The following is a 19,173-nucleotide window of genomic DNA, read 5'->3' on the forward strand; positions in this document are numbered from 1 at the left end:
ATGGGAGATTGCCTATCGATTGAATCAAAATTGGTAAAAAATCAATTTTTAAATGGTGTCATTTATGTCAAAAGTCAATATACTTTAATCACAGAGTCACAGACAAAATTAAAACAACAATGGAGGTTGGGGAAAAGTGCCAGAGAACCCTAATTTTCCCTCCAAAATTTTCAATTGAAATACAAGTAATTCCAACCTAATCCGGTCACCTTTTCTGACAGAAATATATTTACATGGGAGGCATTTTCAACAAGGATGGATCAGAATCTGTCACAAAATCTTGACTATCAGGGCTTTATTTATACTAAGTCTGGGAAAGAATTTCAAGAACAGGCTAAAATCTGCAAATGAAAAGTCTGCAACGACAATATACACCGTAATATTTCATGTCATTTACATACTTGGAGCCATTAAGGCTCTGAATAATAGGTTATACAAAAGAACTAAATAATTCCGGTAATGCTGTCAAACATCGTTATACTCACAATGGCTCTCTAGTTTTGCTGATCAGTCTTCAAGTTGCCAGTCAGGAAGCAATCTTTTGAATGTTGATACATAGCCAAAGTCCTAAATCTTACAAAAAGTCCAGGCGTTGGCCGTTCAAGTACAAATAGTCCTGCTTCTCGGAAAAAGCTGATGTGATCGGCACAGCTGAAAATCCAGAATAGTCTTTGTCTTTCTTTGCTGAGCATATATCAACAATTTTCCTCAGGAGTTCGTGTTTCTGGACGAATGGCTGGGCTACATATTCTTCATACGGCATCCACTGGAATCAAGTAAAAAGCCAATATGAGTGGTTTTGCATTAGTGACGTGAATTACCACAAGAAAAGCTGTGTGTGTGTGGAGAAGTATAACAATTAACGAATCTCAAGGGAAATAAGTTGTCATTTTACATTGCATGTAAGAAATTCGAATTGGAAAAATTGATAATCAGTCCCTTTTCCTCCATACCGCTCAACTATTTCTGCATAGCATGTATTGAACAGCCAAAATGCCAAATTGCGTCATACTTTGACAGGTTCAGTTAACAAATAATGCATACCGAAGGCCCAATGTTAATAAATCCGAAATCTCATTTTCCGGCCGAGGATGTCAATCTTTTCAGCTAGTTCTTGATTGCTCATATTTTCAATTTTTAATACTTTAAGTGCGGTGAAGTGACATAGAAAACCTCATATGTATCTCATAGGAAAAGTGAATCTTCCTAAAAAAGACAAACTCCTGATACACCAATAATATATGAACTCCAGTTGAAAATAAATGCTGTATAAAAAGTCTACATTGTTTACCAGTTGTCTAACTGAAACATTTCCATGGGACCTTTTTCTAACAAAAAACATGTTACTCTATGAATTATAATCATGACAAACCTGGGCTGCCTCTATTTCTGCTTCTTGAGGTCTGATGTCTGAGGAGAGTGGCTGCATCATGCACACGAAGAACAAATCCGACTTCTCAAAAAATGATTTGTGACTCTGTCTGGAATTCATAGGATAAAGTTAGATATTTTAGCAACAAAACATCATCCATCTTTCAAATACATCAGGAAGAGCTGACATCGGGAAGGCACCTGAATGCTAGTATTTCCAGAAATTTCGAATCAATCTGAAACACAACCACAGAAAATATTAGCGCAGTTAAACAACTTTACTAAAGATTAGCACTGCAGCAAAATATGACCAAGTCGAGAGAGTTGTCTTACTCCAGTTTCTTCTTTTACTTCCCTGACTGCAGCATCACATATATCTTCTCCCTGTGAACATACATGCTGTTACTCCAAAAGCCGAGCAGCAGTTTCCTATTTGATAAAATTTCTCCAGTTTTAGCAGAAAACCTACTATTTGGACCTACCTCATCAACAACTCCAGTAGGGAACTTCCATATACCAGTTCCACGGAATCTTCCACTCTTCTCCTGAACTACCAGCACCTGTATAACAGTTGCCAATAAATAAGAAAATGGCAAGGTCATTTTGTTGATGGCCATGAATGTCAAGACAATTTGCCTAGCGCTAAGAAACAACATATTAGTATAAACTTTTAGCAGCACATAAGGGCCATAATACAAAGCAGGAGCATTCTTTTAGCCGAAAATAAAGGCACCCAAACAAACAAAGGAACATGGGAACATACTTCATTCTTCTCATTCATGACGAACGCACCAATACCCACTCGATGTGAGGCATTAGCTGGCAGAGTATTTGCTGTACCAGGAAGCCAATGCACAAGCATCAAATATTTAGGTTCTGCATGGTGAAAATAGAATCCTTCCTGAAACATAAGATGTCCATGATAATGTAGAGTTGGTAGATAAGTTAAAATAGCATTTCCCAAAGATTCTTTGCTTCCACCAATATGAGAATTTTTTCAAATCTAACAATAGATGTAACCAACCTTAACAGCAGGCTCAACAAGATTCACAAGCTCGATAGGAATTTTAATCCAGATACCCCTCTTTCCCTGCAACATCACCTCAGTGTGAAAAACTCGACATGCCCTCGCTAAAATTGCATCTACAGAATCACCAAAAGAGCACCAAGAGAGAATAGCCTACTTGTGCTTATATAACTATCAACAGTGTATATATATCCCTAAATATAATGTTATGTAGATATTAGATAACGAAGTATAACCAAAAAGAAAAGAAATAAATATTCTAGGACCTGGTTTAAACAAAAACATATGTTAAGCCAAACAATTCTTTGGGAAGCAGAAATGCATTCTTTGCCTGCACTCATTTATGCTTTTATCTTCGACTTCGTTCAAACATCATATAGGAGGTTCCAAATGGAAACACGGGATACAGAACAGTGTTATTGCTGCAACAGTAAAGTAAAAACATGGAAAATAGAGAGAGTTTCATTTGAGTTCATGATAGCTTGAATCTTAAACACCATGTACCCTGAAAAAATGGAGCGACACAAACATAGTCAGCAAAGGTTTTTTCCAACCTCAACGACACTCAAAGACATAAAAATTTCAGCATCTATTATCATGATTCAAGAAATAATAGTACAGCATTGTTTCCTTTTCAAACTTTGCAAAAGACGAAGGCCTTTATGTAAATCTGCAACAAACGACAAGAAAAACAATAGTAGCAATACTTCAGTTGTAATGAAAGACATTATCAATCAGTACCTGCTGTCGCCAATGGGAAAGGGAGGCTTTCAGTAAGGAAGCAAAGACAACAGGGTCCAGGGGCTCACTTGTCATTTCAACTATCACTCCTCCATGGTGATCTTCTTCGCCCTCCAGTATCCTATCAACCTGTTGAATCTGCTTCTCCGACAACACCGGTGAAGTGGATGAACTCATTGAAGATCTAATATTCAAGAAAATCCCAAATCTGTTCTTGGTCAATCTCCCTGAAATAACCAAGAAACGAAATTCCGTTCTTTAAATAACTCCGCAATCTTGAAACCTCCTAATCAAACGAAAACAAATAAAGGGTTTTTGAATCTTTGTAACCTTGAGATAAAAGGGGTGACTTTGAAGTGGAGAATGGCTGATTCTTGCAGCGCAAAAAGAGAGGTCTGGAAGTGGAGAAACAGACAACAGATGGTCGAAAAAGAAACCTGATAAAAGTCATAATCCCTATTTATAGTTGCGTATGACATATAGATAGTGGTTATATGATTGCGATCATTTTGCTTTCTGATGGAGTAGTGCTGGATAATTTATTCGGATTCGCACTACGACCTCAACCAAAGGCTGAGAAAAATCCCAAAATAATATAAAAGTCGTACGCTATGTTGGCAGAAAGCAAACGGAAAGAAACGTGGAAACCGTCAAGCCTACCACGGCCTAAATCCGTCGGGACGGCAAACGCGCCGCCGTGTCATTGATTCTCCATCCGTCGTAACACCCACAAGTGGCGATTCAATTAAAATAAATATAAAAGCAAAAAGAATGTAATTAACGATTCACATTACATTATAACGATCAAATTTAGTTAATTACTGAGTTAAAACAGTTAACTTTTTACATAAAAATAAAATAATTAAGTTATGCCGGTCTTGATTGTTGAATTGCAGTTAAGTAGTTTTCTTTCTTTGTTTCTTTTAGCGCTGGAGAGTATAAAAGTGGAAGAGCCCGCGCCGATCCATTCACTCCCCACTCCGCCATATTGACGAGTAATCTTTTGTTGCGAAGCCCTTTTTCGCAATCCCTGAGCAATTCTAGCCTCGTCGTTTCAAAATTCTCGTAGCTGCAAAAGAAAAATTCTACTAACTGGTAAGATATTCTTGGTTTTCCTTCTATTTATCTTGGACCCGTGATTCTTGATTCTGGTTCTCAATTATACTTTTGCCAGCCGTGGACTAGTTGTCCGCTTTATGCGCTTTCTTCTCCTCTGTACCTATTTTTTTTGTTTTTCGCTTGTTTTTCAGTTCTTAAATTTGAATTCTTCTAGGTGATGAATTGTGTTTCAGTGCATATGAGTGTGTCAGTCGAGTCATTGAGTGTCAGTTGGATCCAGAAATTTGAGAAAATGGTGATGTTAGTTCCTAACATTCTATGTCGAAGTTGTACGGGTTGGTAATTCTGGCATCAGCAACTCCGAAATAATAGAATTTTCAAGACATGACCGAGGAAATTGCTAGAACTACTTTTAAGGAACTTCCCCGAAAATTATTTCCAAGTCTCTTGACTATGTTTAGCTGCTTCTCCTTCCAAGAAAAAAGTAAGTCAAGTAGGTGAATTTATCTTCATTTTCAAGAAAATGTGTACTTGGGATAGTGTTCTTTTGGTGGAACTGTCCCTTGTATCCTTTGCTTTAAATCGTGTGCAAGGATGAACTGCAGTCTTTCTTTTATATCATTTTCGGAATGCGGGAATAAGTAATTGTAATTACAGGTAAGTTGCATGTTTTGTTCTTGTATATGGTGAATCATTTATTTAACTTGTTTGTTAAAAGATGTGTAGTGAAGAGCAGTTAAGTTTATTCTCATTGTTTTCTTTGGTTCTTCGACAATTGCAGGCCACGTTTGTTGCTCAATAAAGCTGCTGCTCTTTAGCAATCTTTCATGAGACGTATTCCCTAAACATGGTATTGTAGCCTTAATAAGGACATGAACTATTGGTTCTTCTTTCTCAGGCGTGTGTGCGTGCACGGGTGCATATATATAGATCTATATGTCTATATATGTTTTGTCAGTTTTCCTAATATACAGATTGTTTCTTTGTTTCAGTCTGGTCGAAAAGAAACAGTTTTGGATTTGGCGAAGTTTGTCAACAAGGGTGTCCAAGTCAAGTTAGATGGTGGAAGACAAGGTCAGTTATGTGTAAATTTGATTAATTTGGAAATTCAGGCCATGTCTTTGTTTCAGTTGTGAAATGGATTGGTTCTAATATTTCTGTTCAGAAACTGTTGTGCTTATGATTGTTTTTTCTTGGTTTTATCTGGTCATTTTCCACTCCCAGTGACATTAATTTACCATTGAAATCCCAGATCCTCAGAATGCAATCAACAGCAGTGGCCTATTGGAATCTCAAACAATTTTGTTCCCCGGATAACTGCAATTAAATCCTCCTTAAGATTTCACTATTTACAGTTTGATTGTTGCTTTGTTTTGACTTATCATTTTGCAAAAGGTCTGTAATGTGTTCTGCATGCATGTATTTTCTCGTCCCTTTTCTTAAGTCTAATAGGTTCTGATCAGTATGCTGTGGTTAACTGAATCTTCTATGTTATGTTCATGGCTGAAGTCTTAGTACCACTTGATCTGTATTGACTTTTGTTACTGGCTGTAAATCTTGTTGTAGTTTCACCCAAAATAAGTTAACGTTTGACTTTTTTATTCAGTGACTGGGACGTTAAAAGGATATGACCATTTGCTGAATCTTGTTTTGGATGAAGCAATTGAATTTCTCAGAGGTAATTATTTTATGTTCTGTCATCCGTAGTCGCTGTAGAGAATATTTTGCAGTTAATCCCTTAGTTGTTTTCTTCATAACCGCTGTCACTTAAGGATATCATGTTGTGTTTCAAATTTCATCCGAGTAAGTAGGAAGCAGCTGCTTCATGTTGCTTTATGAGTAATATTTTAATTTCAATACAATTCCTCACTTATTTTCATTGCGCCTGCAGACCCTGATGATCCACTGAAAACTACTGACCAGACGCGGCGCCTTGGCTTAATAGTATGTTTCCTCATAGCATATATCATATAATCCCGATCCTTTTTGTGTGTTTGATGATTTGAATTGGGGAATATTCACGTTTAGTTTAGTCACTGTAAGTTGTTACCTGATCTGATAAAGAGTTGAATTTAATGGGAGATGGCCGAGTCTTGCGGGTAGATTATGATTCTTCCAGAATGTCCTAATGTAAAGTCAGTTCTTTTTCTCCATCTAAACTGCAAGGATGTTATGCACTTGCTGCATTTCAGAAGGATTTTCATAATCCTCGTCAGCCACACCATGATTTATGGTTTTGTCTCAGCGTCCTGTGTTTTCCAAGGTTTGTGGATCTTTGAGAAATTTCATATTAGTTAACAGTGTAGGTAATTACATTTTGTCGTCAAATCAACTTGTGCATGCCGCTGTTTATTCCAGTCGATGCTAGTTCACTGACAACACATCGTGTTCCTCAGAAACTTCAAGAACAACATAGATCCATGATTATTACTCCAGTAACGTCGTCTGCATCTTCTACTACAGGTGTGTCGGGGGACTGCCGTGATGCTTGTTTCCGGCAGCGACGGGACAGCTGAGATTGCCAACCCATTTGTCCAGCCGGATGGGGCGTAGACTCTAACCCTGTTCCCAGTTACTTGTTCCCCTGAAAGTTCAATTCTTGTAGGCATTGCTTTGGAATTTCCAGAGTATATTTCTTGCTCCAGTTTTGTGTGCGCAATCACATTACAGAAATCTATTCTGTAAATTTGTACACAGTTGCCTTGAAGCGCTATTGTAGTATTGATATACCACTTAATCTCCATAATATCTACCGGTAATTACATTCACAACCTTAATTTATAATTTGTATATACAAATTATTGTCATCTTTTATATAATTATACATACACTCATCAGAAATATCATTATTTATGCAAATTATCCTTATTTTTTTTAAAAAAAACTACCATTTTCCCGTGTATTGCAGGGTGACAATTTTCTTGCATAAAATTAATTTAAGTCATATTATTAATTTTATTTTATATTATCAAAAAATTATATGTTTATTTTTTCTGATAAAACTTAAAAACAAAAAAAAAAGATGTTCTGTTATTCAAATTACATCAGGAAAATAAATTTAAAAGGTATTGTAAATGTCAACTTGAATTTCAAATAAGATATATTTTTCTCTTCTGATATTTCTATAAAAATATGAACCCATTAAAATTATTTGAACTTAATTTATTATCAATTGTTATCATTATTAATGAGTCATATTTAATAATTTTAATTTATATTATCAAAAAATTAAGAAAAGAATTAAAATAAAAAAATCTATTTATCCAATTTGCATTAGAAACATAAATTTAGATGGTACTACAAATTATGTAAACATGAATTTTAAGTGAGATATAAATTTTCTTCTAAATTTAAAAGTTATTCACTAGAAAAATATACTTGCAATAATAGTTTCAAATGCATTAATTCGAAACTTGTAATTAAAATATTAAGAATAAAATTTATTCAATAAGTAAATTAGGCCAAATAATGCTTAAAAATAAATAAATTGGATAAAGACATATATATATATATATAGCATAAATTATTATTAATTATATTAAATTATAAATACCAACTTAATCATATTTATATGATTATGATCGCTTCGCTCAATAAAATTATTTATAAATGAATCCAACTTTTAATTTAGTCAATAACATTCGAATAGAAAAATATAATTTTTATAATTTAAAGAATTTATAAATTCAACAATTTAAGAATAATATTTTTTTATAATTGATATTAAACGCCGTAATTTTTGTTACATGACCTCTTAAATAAAAACAATAATATATATGTACGTACACAAAAAAAAATTATGAAATAATCATAAATATAATGAAATAAAAAAATATTATAGCGTTAATTGATGGACAAAATCAAGTTTTAAAAATTGTAAAAGATTTTTATATAAAATTACTTAAATTATAAAAACTAATTGATGTGAATGTAGAAAGAGATTGTTTATCCATTAACGCTGCCGGTCCAACCCAATTGAAAGTGAGTTGTAAAACTGCAAATTTCATTACCATTGTGAAATGCACAACACACATTAAAACACACACTATATATTACAGGAATATCGGTTGAAAGTGAAAAAGAAAAAAGTAGCAAAAAATATAGAAAAATAAAATTTTTTCTTTCTATTTAAACGGCGGCAGCAGTTCAAGCAGCTGCCTTCCTCCGTTCATAGCCACCGGTCTCGAACCACAGTTTTTTCTTTCTTTTAAGTACGTACTTCTTGAAATTGATCAACTCAAAGCAAGTAAGATTGTTTATCCATTAAGGCTACCAGTCCAGCCCAATTAGAAGTGAATTGTAAAACTTCAAATTTCTTACCGTTGTGAAATGCACAACACACACTAAAACACACACTATAAATTACAGGAATATCAGTTGAAAGTGAAAAAGAAAAAGTAGCAAAAAATATAGAAAAATAAAATTTGTTCGTTCTATTTCAACGGCGGCAGCAGTTCAGGCAGCCGCCTTCCTCCGCTGACAGCCACCGGTCTACAACCTCAGTTTCTTCTTTCTTTAAGTAGGCACTTCTTGAAATTGATCAACTCAAAGCAAGTGAGATTGTTTATCCATTAAGGCCACCGGCCCAGCCCAATTGGAAGTGGGTTGTAAAACTTTAAATTTCATACCGTTGTGAAATGCACAACACACACTAAAATACACACTATAAATTACAGGAATATCAGTTGAAAGTGAAAAAGAAAAAGTAGCAAAAAATATTAAAAAATAAAATTTGTTCGTTCTATTTCAACAGCGGCAGCAGTTCAGCAACCGCCTTCCTCCGCTAACCGCCACCGGTCTCCAACCTCAGTTTCATCTTTTTTTAAGTAGGTATTTCTTGAAATTGATCAATTCAAAGCAAGTGAGATTTTTTATCCATTAAGGCCACCGGCCCAACCCAAGTCGAAGTGAGTTGTAAAACTGCAAATTTCTTACCGTTGTGAAATGCACAACACACACTATAAATTATAGGAATATCAGTTGAAAGTGAAAAAAAAAGTAGCAAAAAATATAGAAAAACAAAATTTGTTCGTTCTATTTCAACGGCGGCAACAGTTCAGGCAGCCGCCTTCCTCCGTTGACAGCCATCGGTCTCCAACCTCCGTTTCTTCTTTCTTTAAGTAGGTACTTCTTCAATATTGATCAACTCAAAGCAAGTGAGATTTTTTATTCATTAAGGCCACCAGCCCATCCACATTGGAAGTGAGTTGTAAAACTGCAAATTTCTTACCATTGTGAAATGCACAACACACACTAAAGCACACACTACAAATTATAGGAATATCAGTTGAAAGTGAAAAAGAAAAAGTAGCAAAACATATAGTAAAATAAAATTTTTTCGTTCTATTTCAACGGCGGCAGCAGTTCTGGCAGCCGCCTTCCTCCGCGGATAGCCACCGGTCTCCAAGCTCAGTATCTTCTTTATTTAAGTAGATACTTCTTGAAATTGATCAACTCAAAACAAGTGAGATTGTTTATCTATTAAGGCCACCGACCCAGCCCAATTGGAAGTGAGTTGTAAAACTATAAATTTCTTACCTTTGTGAAATGCACAACACACAATAAAACACAAGCTATAAATTATAGGAATATCAGTTGAAAGTGAAAAAGAAAAAATGTCAAAAAATATAGAAAAACAAAATTTGTTCGTTCTATTTCAACTGCGGCAACAGTTCAGACAACCGCCTTCCTCTGCTGACAGCCACCGGTCTCCAACATCAGTTTCTTCTTTTTTTAAATAGGTACTCAAATTTCTTACCGTTGTGAAATGCACAACACACTTTATAAATGATAGGAATATCAGTTGAAAGCTAGAAAAAAAAGTAGCAAAAAATATAAAAAAACAAAATTTGTTCGTTCTATTTCGACGGCGGCAGCAGTTCAGGCAGCCGCCTTCCTTCGCTGACAGCCACTGGTCTCGAACCTCAGTTTCTTCTTTCCTTAAGTAGGTTATTTTAGAAATTGATCAACTCAAAGCAAGTGAGATTGTTTATCCATTAAGGCCACCGGCCCAGACCAATTGGAAGTGAGTTGTAAAACTTCAAATTTCTTACCGTTGTGAAATGCACAACACACACTATAAATTATAGGAATATCAGTTGAAAGTGAAAAAAAAAGGAGAAAAAAATATAGAATAATAAAATTTTTTGGTTCTATTTCAACGGCGGCAGCAATTCAGGCAGCCGCCTTCCTCCGCTGACAGCCACCTGTCTACAACCTCAGTTTCTTCTTTCTTTAAGTAGACACTTCTTGAAATTGATCAACTCAAAGCAAGTGAGATTGTTTATCCGTTAAGGCCACCAGCCCAGCCCAATTGGAAGTGAGTTGTAAAACTGCAAATTTCTTACCGTTGTAAAATGCACAACACACACTATAAATTATAGGAATATTAGTTGAAAGTGAAAAAGAAAAAGTAGCAAAAAATATAGAAAAATAAAATTTGTTCGTTCTATTTCAACGGCGGCAGCAGTTCAGGCAGCCGCCTTCCTCCGCTGACAGCCACCGGTCTCCAACCTCAGTTTTTTTTTTCTTTAAGTAGGTACTTTTTGAAATTGACCAACTCAAAGCAAGTGAGATTATTTATCCATTAAGGCTACTGGCCCAACCCTATTGGAAGTGAGTTGTAAAACTGCAAATTTGTTACTGTTGTGAAATGCACAACACACACTAAAATATACACTATAAATTATAGGAATATCAGTTGAAAGTGAAAATAAAAAAATAGCAAAAAATATATAAAAATAAAGTTTGTTCGTTCTATTTCAACTGCGGCATCAATCGTCAAGATTTCAAGCAGTCGCCTTCCTCCGCTGACTGAATTATTTATTTAAATAAATTAAACTTCTAATTGAGTTAATAACATTTGAATAGATAAATATAATTTTTATAATTTAAATAATTTTTAAATTCATTAATTTAAAAATAATATTTTTTTTATAACTGATACTGAACACTATAGTTTTTGTTGCATGACCTCTTAAAGAAAATTAATAATAAGTATGTATGTACATAAAAAAAGAAAAAAATGATGAAATAATCATAAATATAATCAAATAAAAAAATTAAAAAATATTATATGGTATCTATTAATTGATGGACAAAACGAGTTTTAAAAATTAAGAAAGGTTTTTATATTAAATTACTTAAATTATAAAACCTAATTGATGTAAATTTTGAAAGATTTATAATAAAAAACAATTCAGAATTTAACATAAATGGATGGATTTAAAAAAGTAAAAAATAATGATGATAAATAATAATTAATAAAAATTAATCTAATTAACTATTTATATTTATAGAACTAAGTATATGTGGCAAATAAGATCAGAAAACTTATCCATTAAGGCCCAACACAGTTTGACGGCCCAGCCCAGTGCAAACTTTGTTATCGTTGTAAAATACGCACACACACACACTAACTAAAAACCTATAAAAATGGAATATAAAGTGTAATAGAAAAAAAGCCAAGAAAAACAAAAATTTACTCGGTTCCATCTCAACGGCAGCATCAATTCTCAACATTTCAGGCAGCCGCGCCTTCCTCCACTGACAGCCACCATTCGCCTTCCTCCGCTGACAGCCACCATTCTCCAACCTCAGTTTCTCCTTTTTTTCAGTAGGTACTTCTTGATCAAAGCAAGTGAGTTTTTTTTTTTCTTTTTTAAGTTTCTTGATTTAGGGTTCCTGCTTTGCGAAATTAAATGTATCTTGTTTAAATGAATTTGTCTTCCCCATGTAAAACTTGGTATGAGCACTTCTTAAAGATCACGAATTCTTGAATTACACGGTCTTACTCTGTTTTTCTTTTTTTTCTTTATGGTGTTGGTGAATTAATTCAAGGTTCTTGAAATTCAACTACTACATGGGTTCTCTAGTACGTCATGGATTACTATTGCCGGGGACAAAGGTGCGGGACTTAAATGCAAGGTTGCCGGTGAAGATAGTTTTGTTGGTTCAGAACTTGCGAGGAGAATAGCCAAGACGGCTCCCATCATTGGAGGTTCTGAAGCCTCTTCCCTTTTGGTATGGTTGTTTTTTTGTTTGATTACTGTATTGATTTTGTTGTGATTTTTATTGCTACACTGGATAAAATGGTGATGTTAGTTCCTAACATTCTATGTTGAAGTTGTACACGGTTTGGTAATTCTGGCATCAGCAACTCCCAAATAATAGAATTTTCAAGGCATGACCGAGGAAATTGCTGGAACTACTTTTAAGGAACTTCCCTGAAAATTATTTCCAAGTCTCTTGACTCTGTTTAACTGCTTCTCCTTTCAAGAAAAAAGTAAGTCAAGTAGGTGAATTTACCTTCATTTTCAAGAAAATGTGTTCTTGGGATAGTGTTCTTTTGGTGGAACTGTCCCTTGTATCCTTTCTTTGCTTTAAATCATGTGCAAGGATGAGCTGCAGTCTTTCTTTCATGTCATTTTCGGAATGCGGGAATAAGTAATTGTAATTACAGGTAAGTTGCATGTTTTGTTCTTGTATATGGTGCATCATGTATTTACTCTTGTTTGTTAAAAGATGTGTAGTGAAGAGCAGTTAAGTTTATTCTCATTGTTTTCTTTGCTTCTTCGACAATTGCAGGCCATATTTGTTGCTGCATAAAGCTGCTGTTCTTTAGCAATCTTTCGTGAGACGTATTCCCTAAACATGGTATTCTAGCCTTAATAAGGACACGAATTATTGGTTCTTCTTTCTCATGCGTGTGTGCGTGCACGGGTGCATATATATAGATCTATATGTCTATATATGTTTTGTCAGTTTTTCTAATATACAGATTGTTTCTTTGTTTCAGTCTGGTGTAAAAGGAACAGTTTTGGATTTGGCGAAGTTGGTCGACAAGGGTGTCCAAGTCAAGTTAACTGGTGGAAGACAAGGTTAGTTATGTGTAAATTTGATTGGTTTGGAAATTCAGGCCATGTCTTTGTTCAGTTGTGAAATTGGATTGGTTCTAATATTTCTGTTCAGAAACTCTTGTGCTTATGATTGTTTTTTCTTGGTTTTATCTGGTCATTTTCGACTCTTAGTGACATTAATTTACCATTGAAATCCCTGATCCTCAGAATGCAATCAACAGCAGTGGCCTATTGGAATCTCAAACAATTTTGTTCCCCGGATTACTGCAATTAAATCCTCCTTAAGATTTCACTATTTACAGTTTGATTGTTGCTTTGTTTTGACTTATCATTTTCCAAAACGTCCTGAATGTGTTTTGCATGCATATATTTTCCCATCCCTTTTCTTAAGTCTAATAGGTTCTGATCAGTACGCTTGAGTTAATTGCAAGACTTTATCAAATTGCGATGAGTGTTAATGACATAGTCACTTTGTTTCTCCAAATCTACCATGAGGGTCTACAGGCTTTTGTTTGGATTGTCATCTTGGTGTGTTGGATGATCTTCCTACCATTGAGATAGGAAAGAATGTGACTGCAGCAATAATATAAATGTATGCATTTTCTGTTTCAGAAAGTTCTTTACTCGAAGTTGTATAATCTAAATGAATGCAAAAATGTAATGGAAGTGATTTTCTTGTTTTGGGAAAAGGTTATTTGCATTGATGTAAAAGAATCATACTTACACTTACAAGCTTTTCACAAAAGATTTTTGTGGAAATGATTTCTACCTGTGTGAGAGGTTAGTGATATTTTAAGTTTTCAGAAATTGCTGCCAAATGATCCTTGGTTCACGTAGGACTTTGTTGCTGAAACCTTTTGGCTCCACTTATTAACACATGGAGCTATATGAGCAAGATGCTGATGTTCTCAATTACACAAGCTAGAGTAAGACTACTGCTTGAAGGTAAAGGAAAGCCATGTATATACTCACTTTGATTAGTGAATCTGTGTCTACTTGAGGAGCAGTAAGTAACATTATGTTTCCTGATCAATTTGCCTACTTCACCTCTTATTGCATATATGTGATCCACTGATGGCTAAGTGTCATCCGTCCATTCTCTCGTACTCTTATCTGAACTTGACTTTAAGTATCTTAATATTCTCTTGGGACTATGATGACACTTCCCAAGTATATTACTCTTATATGTAATACACTGAAAGCTAAGTGCCATCACCCACTCTCTCTTACTCTTATTTTAACTTGACTTTAAGTATTATAATATTCTCTTAGGACTGTGATATTTTAACTTCCTAGACCAATTAATGGACAAACATAATATTTTCCCTCAAGTGCCATATAGAAAGGTATCTTGTTTATGCGGTATCTATTTTATGCCTTTAAATTAGAGCATGTCGCAATGATGTATCTGTGTTGTTTTCTTTTGTGCCTTCATAATTCTATCTTAATGCAAAGAATAGATGTCATACTATTTATAATCTCTTGGAGAAGTACTGTTGTTACTGGTAATTTAGCACGAATTCTTTTATTTGTGAGTTTTATTGTTACTGGTCATATATCATTTTTCAGTAATATGTATAATATGCATTTATTTGATTCTACAAGTGAAGCATGTCAATTGGTAAGTAAGATTCATACTTGTCTTTTTACAAGAGCGAGGGCCAGAGTTTGAATTTGATTTGCCAATTCTGTGCGAAGTAGATAACCTCATCGATAAAGATCGTGCGGGAATCAAAAGGTTAAGTAGGATTTAAATGCTCAATTAAAACATATATTGGCTGCTAAAGTATGCTATTTGATGACATTTTAGAACCTAATGGTAGCCTTCCTATCTTCATATTCCTCTATTCTAGTTTCTAACTCAAAAGTAACCAGTGCCCCTATTAATTCTTCTTTGTCAATTTTTCTTCCATATTTTGAAATCAAGGTGGTTGAACCATTGATTTTACACTTGGTATAATTCAAACCCAATTGTATTGCTCTAATTTCTTTGAAAAGTCACACAATCACCATTCTCGTATGGAAAGAAAATAATTATGGGTTTTGAGGTTGCTCAAAATGTGAAGGATGCAAGGGGTTAGAGTTGAGACCTAAATTGGAGAATAAACCCTCCTCTTTTTTCGTAAATTTATTCTTGGTTCATTTATTGTGTTGGGTTCTCTTTTCATGCGCTTGCCTTAAAATTTTTTGTTCGTAATGCATTTGACATTCTTGTATGAATTTACAAACTTCATGTTGGTTCATGTTATTAACTCTTGTTTTTGCAGGCGTATCATAGAAAAATATGTTGAAAAATCTATATCATTCAATCATGAATTATTTTATTTGTGAACTTTGAAAATTAAATGCTATACTAAAATGCCGAACTGTTGTCTAGATGCCAATTTAAAATCTATTTTTCAAGAGGACTTGGTAAATATTTTGTGAGTACTATATAATTTCATGAGTCGATAAATGGTTTTTGAGGAACACATAGTTTTGCTAACTTAAATTGTGTTTGAAGAACCTTTTAATTTTTATATCTAAATAATATTACTGGAAATTGGTTTTCTTGTTAACTGTTCTTCTGTTATCAATTAATGTTTTCAAAATCAGCTTTTATCTTTTACTTAAAGATTTGTTTTTCTTGTCAAGTGTTTTATAATAAACTCATTTTTCAATCAGCTTGAACTTACAAATAATGAAGAAAAATTAACAAAATATTTTGATTAGCAATAGATGAATTCATTTAATTGTTTTTGGATAAATGCATGAAAAGTCATATGTTTTGAACTTTAAGTGAAATTACTTTTGTTGAATTTTAATTTTATAAAAGTAACAGACTTTGAAACAGTTTTTGAAGTTTTTTGGAACATTTTAGAAAGCGTTCAGTTTACTATTTTTGGTCAAATTGCATTCATTGCCATATTTGTTCAGATTTCCAAGAAAGTACATTATTAACTTTTCTTTTGACAAATGATTATCGTGCTGAAACTTGTCAAGATGTGTTGAAAACTCTTTTAAGATATTTGCCAATAATTTAAAAAACGATAATGAGATTGGCATCTAGAACAGTTTTGCAATTTATTATATGTATGTTATTTTTTAAAGTTCACAAATGAACTAATTTGTGATTGTATGCTATAGAATTCCAACAATACTTTGATACGCCTGCAAAGTTGAGATGTCGATGATATGAATAAATATGGTGTTTTTGTAAAATTTGTACAAGAATCTTAAATGTACGACAAACAAAAAGTTTTGATAAAGCAACATGGGAACAAAACCTAACATGATAAACAAACCGAGAATAAATCAAGAAAAATAATGGAGGGTTACTTCTCGTTTAGGTCTCAACTCCAACTCTCTTGCGCCTGTCATATTTAAAGCGGTCTCAGAATCCGTAGTTCCATCTTTTCCAAATTAGAATGTTGAGTACGTGAGTGTTTCATAGAAATTAGACACTTTTGGGTTTGAATTATACAAAGTAAATTGCAATGGTTTCAACCTTACTTGATTTCTAAATATGGGAAAAATTGATAAAGAAGCAATTGATAAGGTCAAAGGTTGCTTTTTTGGCTAGAAAATGGTAGAGAGGAATATATGGATATATAGGTTATTATGTGATTCTAGATGTTGTCGAAGATGCACTCTTCTTTAAGCCAGCCAATATGTAACAATTGGGTGTTTAAATTAGTTCTTAAAGAAAAGATGTTATTTATATAAATTGTTATTGCATGTCATTCTGTTGCGCGTTTTTCTCTTTAATTGTTGATTCTTACAAATTTTCTTGTTTGTTTATTTCATTCTAACAACTTAGTGCTGGCGAAGACAGCTTTCACGTCGATCGGGTTCAAGTAATTTGGAGTATGAGTCTTTTGCACCAATACGAGTCTTTTGCACCAGAGTATCAACCCTCCTGGGTTCTCCAAGAATCGGCAGCCATCTATGTAAAGAGTCTATTGTAAATAAGAATTAAGTGTGTATGGTAGTACTTCGGCCTTCTTTGTATTATGGCTCCAATAAGACCGCCTTGTTTCTTAGCCAAAGAAATAAAAGTTTTGATCCGAAACCAATTTCTAGTTGTATATTTATTACTTGATCAAAATCAACTCAACCATATACACAAGTTGGTACATCATTGAAGCTCAAATCAACTGTTTTTTGAGAACTATTTTCTTTTTTTTTTTCCTATACTTCTACCACTGTTTTACTTACAATTAGAACACCTTTGAACTCTATTCTCCATACGGAGAAAACACCGCCAACCAAAAATAAATAAAAAAAATAGAACTTTTGTAGTATACAATCATCATCAACAAACTAAAAGAAAAATTACAGTCCAACTGAGATATATCGATGTTAAGGTAGTGTCTATCAACAAGCTAGCTTGCATGTTTTCATCCCCCATAGTAATTTAGACTTATTTGTACACATCAATAAATTCGGCATTCTATTAGCAACTTTAGAATATGACGAACTCTCTAGGTTATATATAACTATAGCTCATGATTACCGAAGTAGAAACTTACTGACATGACATATGATACGAAATATTTCTTCTTTCATCGAGATTATATAAGTATGTTTTTACAAGTAAATTTCTTATCATAGTTAGTCGTAAAATGTATTAAGTTCATGATGTTATTTATGTTTTTGTTATTGAAACATCAGTATTATACAATTATATTTTCAAAAAAAATTGATAATAATTGTTTTAATTGATAAAACTATTTACTTCTATTATTTGTAATTCACTTTCTAAATTTAATTGGTACTACTAAATTAAAAATATTTTTCAAAATTAAAATTTTATATTTTTTATTCGCAGATGATTGTATTTCACTATTTTGTAATCAAGTCAATTAATATGAAAACAAAAATAATAATATTCACAAACTCAATAGTAAAATAAAATAATTTGTCAAAACTCCTTATTTTGGATTGTTTAAGTAAGAAGTTCCATTTAATAAAGAATTAACTAAATAACTCAATAAGAGCACAATATAGAAATGTACCCCAGTAAAGGTACAAATATTTTCTTACAATAAAAATAAACACTCAAGAGATTCACTATCTTATATTTATTCATAAGTTACATTAATTAGAATTCTCAAAATGATACGTCCATTATATTATGAAAAAAATTATAATCTAAAAATATTTATCTAATATTAATATTAAAATAAAATTAATTAGTCAAAAATCACTTGAATTAAATTTTTCAACAATACTTTTAATTTAATAATAAAGTTGAGGATATTTATTCAATATTTTTTTTTTTTAAGTTTGGATTAGTATTTACATGTTATTCATTGATATTCATTTTAAATTTTAATGTGCCCTAGTAATTCTTTTTTTTTTTTTTTAATTATTTAAGATCTTTCCTAGCAAATTAAGCTTGTCGAAAAATTATTTGCCTATTTAGTTAGATATATCATTAATCTTTTAAGTACTTTAGAGGAATTAGAAGTATCATATATTTTTCTTATTTGTTAGAATTAAATATTATAATTGATTCCTTACGTGTTCATTTAGAATTATTTTAATTTCTCAAGTTCATTTCTAAACGTTAACATCCCTAAACTTTAATTTTGTCTCAATTGATCATTCTGACCATATTATAATTGAAAAAAAAATTACTGAAAATGTTGACGACGAAAATTGAGAATTTTTTAACTTAGGGAATACAAAATGAGAAATCATAATAAATAGGATTTAATTAAAAAAGACCCTAACATATGGGACCAAAAATATAATTTTTTCAGAAGCATTTCTAATTTAATAAGATTGTTAATTTTTGCTGTCAATAGTGACTTATGTAATTATACAAACGATAAGAATCGTTTGTTAAACAACTTATAAATTATGGAGTGTAAATGCAATTATCCCTTATATCTTTCTCTTCATGTTATTTATAATATTGTCAATCAATGACTTGGTTTGTGCAAACTGGACAGATTTAAATAGTAACAATATGAGTGTATTACATCATTGGACAAATCATAAAATTCAAAAAGGACTCACATGATTTTGTGAGTAGACTTCATCTCTACCATAGCCAATGGTATTAAATCCATCTAATCTTATTCATTAATTTCTAATAAATGTTTTAAAACATATATCTCATACTAATAC

The 19,173-nt window shown here is 32.8% G+C and overlaps 2 protein-coding genes and 1 long non-coding RNA gene across 10 annotated transcripts; 2 read left to right on the forward strand and 1 right to left on the reverse strand.

The window, feature by feature from the left end:
• Positions 1-335: 335 nt before the first annotated feature.
• On the reverse strand, positions 336-3,570 carry NUDT2 (nudix hydrolase homolog 2). Its single transcript, XM_088884087.1, has 9 exons — positions 3,470-3,570; positions 3,140-3,366; positions 2,396-2,461; positions 2,135-2,272; positions 1,854-1,931; positions 1,705-1,755; positions 1,573-1,607; positions 1,373-1,481; positions 336-766 (listed from the first exon to the last, which is right to left on the reverse strand). The coding sequence occupies exons 2-9, from the start codon at positions 3,314-3,316 to the stop codon at positions 575-577; spliced, it is 846 nt and encodes a 281-aa protein (XP_088740213.1). The 5' UTR covers positions 3,317-3,366; positions 3,470-3,570; the 3' UTR covers positions 336-574.
• On the forward strand, positions 3,570-6,969 carry LOC105168051 (sm-like protein LSM7). Of its 2 annotated transcripts, XM_088884088.1 has the most exons (7): positions 3,570-3,912; positions 4,067-4,234; positions 4,980-5,048; positions 5,191-5,272; positions 5,805-5,876; positions 6,090-6,142; positions 6,365-6,655. In XM_088884088.1, the coding sequence occupies exons 3-7, from the start codon at positions 5,046-5,048 to the stop codon at positions 6,494-6,496; spliced, it is 342 nt and encodes a 113-aa protein (XP_088740214.1). In that variant the 5' UTR covers positions 3,570-3,912; positions 4,067-4,234; positions 4,980-5,045; the 3' UTR covers positions 6,497-6,655. The 2 variants fall into 2 exon arrangements, with proteins under 2 accessions (XP_088740214.1, XP_011086268.1); XM_011087966.3 differs by lacking the exons at positions 3,570-3,912; positions 6,365-6,655 and adding an exon at positions 6,662-6,969 and having other exon boundaries at positions 4,003-4,234.
• Positions 6,970-11,625: 4,656 nt separating this feature from the next.
• Positions 11,626-17,111, forward strand: LOC105168053 (uncharacterized). Of its 7 annotated transcripts, none has more exons than XR_016066904.1 (5): positions 11,626-11,817; positions 12,038-12,853; positions 12,996-13,077; positions 13,894-14,001; positions 16,856-17,111. It is a non-coding gene; the product is annotated as an uncharacterized LOC105168053 (long non-coding RNA). The 7 variants fall into 7 exon arrangements; XR_016066907.1 differs by having other exon boundaries at positions 12,038-12,659; positions 12,785-12,853; positions 13,894-17,111; XR_002287633.2 differs by having other exon boundaries at positions 12,038-12,220; positions 12,324-12,853; positions 13,894-17,111.
• The last annotated feature ends 2,062 nt before the right edge of the window (positions 17,112-19,173 follow it).

This window comes from Sesamum indicum, linkage group LG8 (assembly GCF_026168435.1).
Source record: "Sesamum indicum cultivar Baizhima isolate 11 linkage group LG8, ASM2616843v1, whole genome shotgun sequence".
NCBI lineage: Eukaryota > Viridiplantae > Streptophyta > Magnoliopsida > Lamiales > Pedaliaceae > Sesamum > Sesamum indicum.

Bases quoted from the DNA above. Each gene is read 5' to 3' on its own strand.
- NUDT2 (XM_088884087.1), bottom strand. From the start codon at position 3,316: ATGAGTTCATCCACTTCACCGGTGTTGTCGGAGAAGCAGATTCAACAG. The intron at 1,608-1,704 runs GTAAGACAACTC...GTTGTGTTTCAG, and splicing joins AAGTAAAAGAAGAAACTGGA to ATTGATTCGAAATTTCTGGA. The intron at 767-1,372 runs GTTTGTCATGAT...ACTTGATTCCAG, and splicing joins CAGAAATAGAGGCAGCCCAG to TGGATGCCGTATGAAGAATA.
- LOC105168051 (XM_088884088.1), top strand. The intron at 5,877-6,089 runs GTAATTATTTTA...TTGCGCCTGCAG, and splicing joins AGCAATTGAATTTCTCAGAG to ACCCTGATGATCCACTGAAA. The intron at 6,143-6,364 runs GTATGTTTCCTC...CTAAACTGCAAG, and splicing joins CGCGGCGCCTTGGCTTAATA to GATGTTATGCACTTGCTGCA.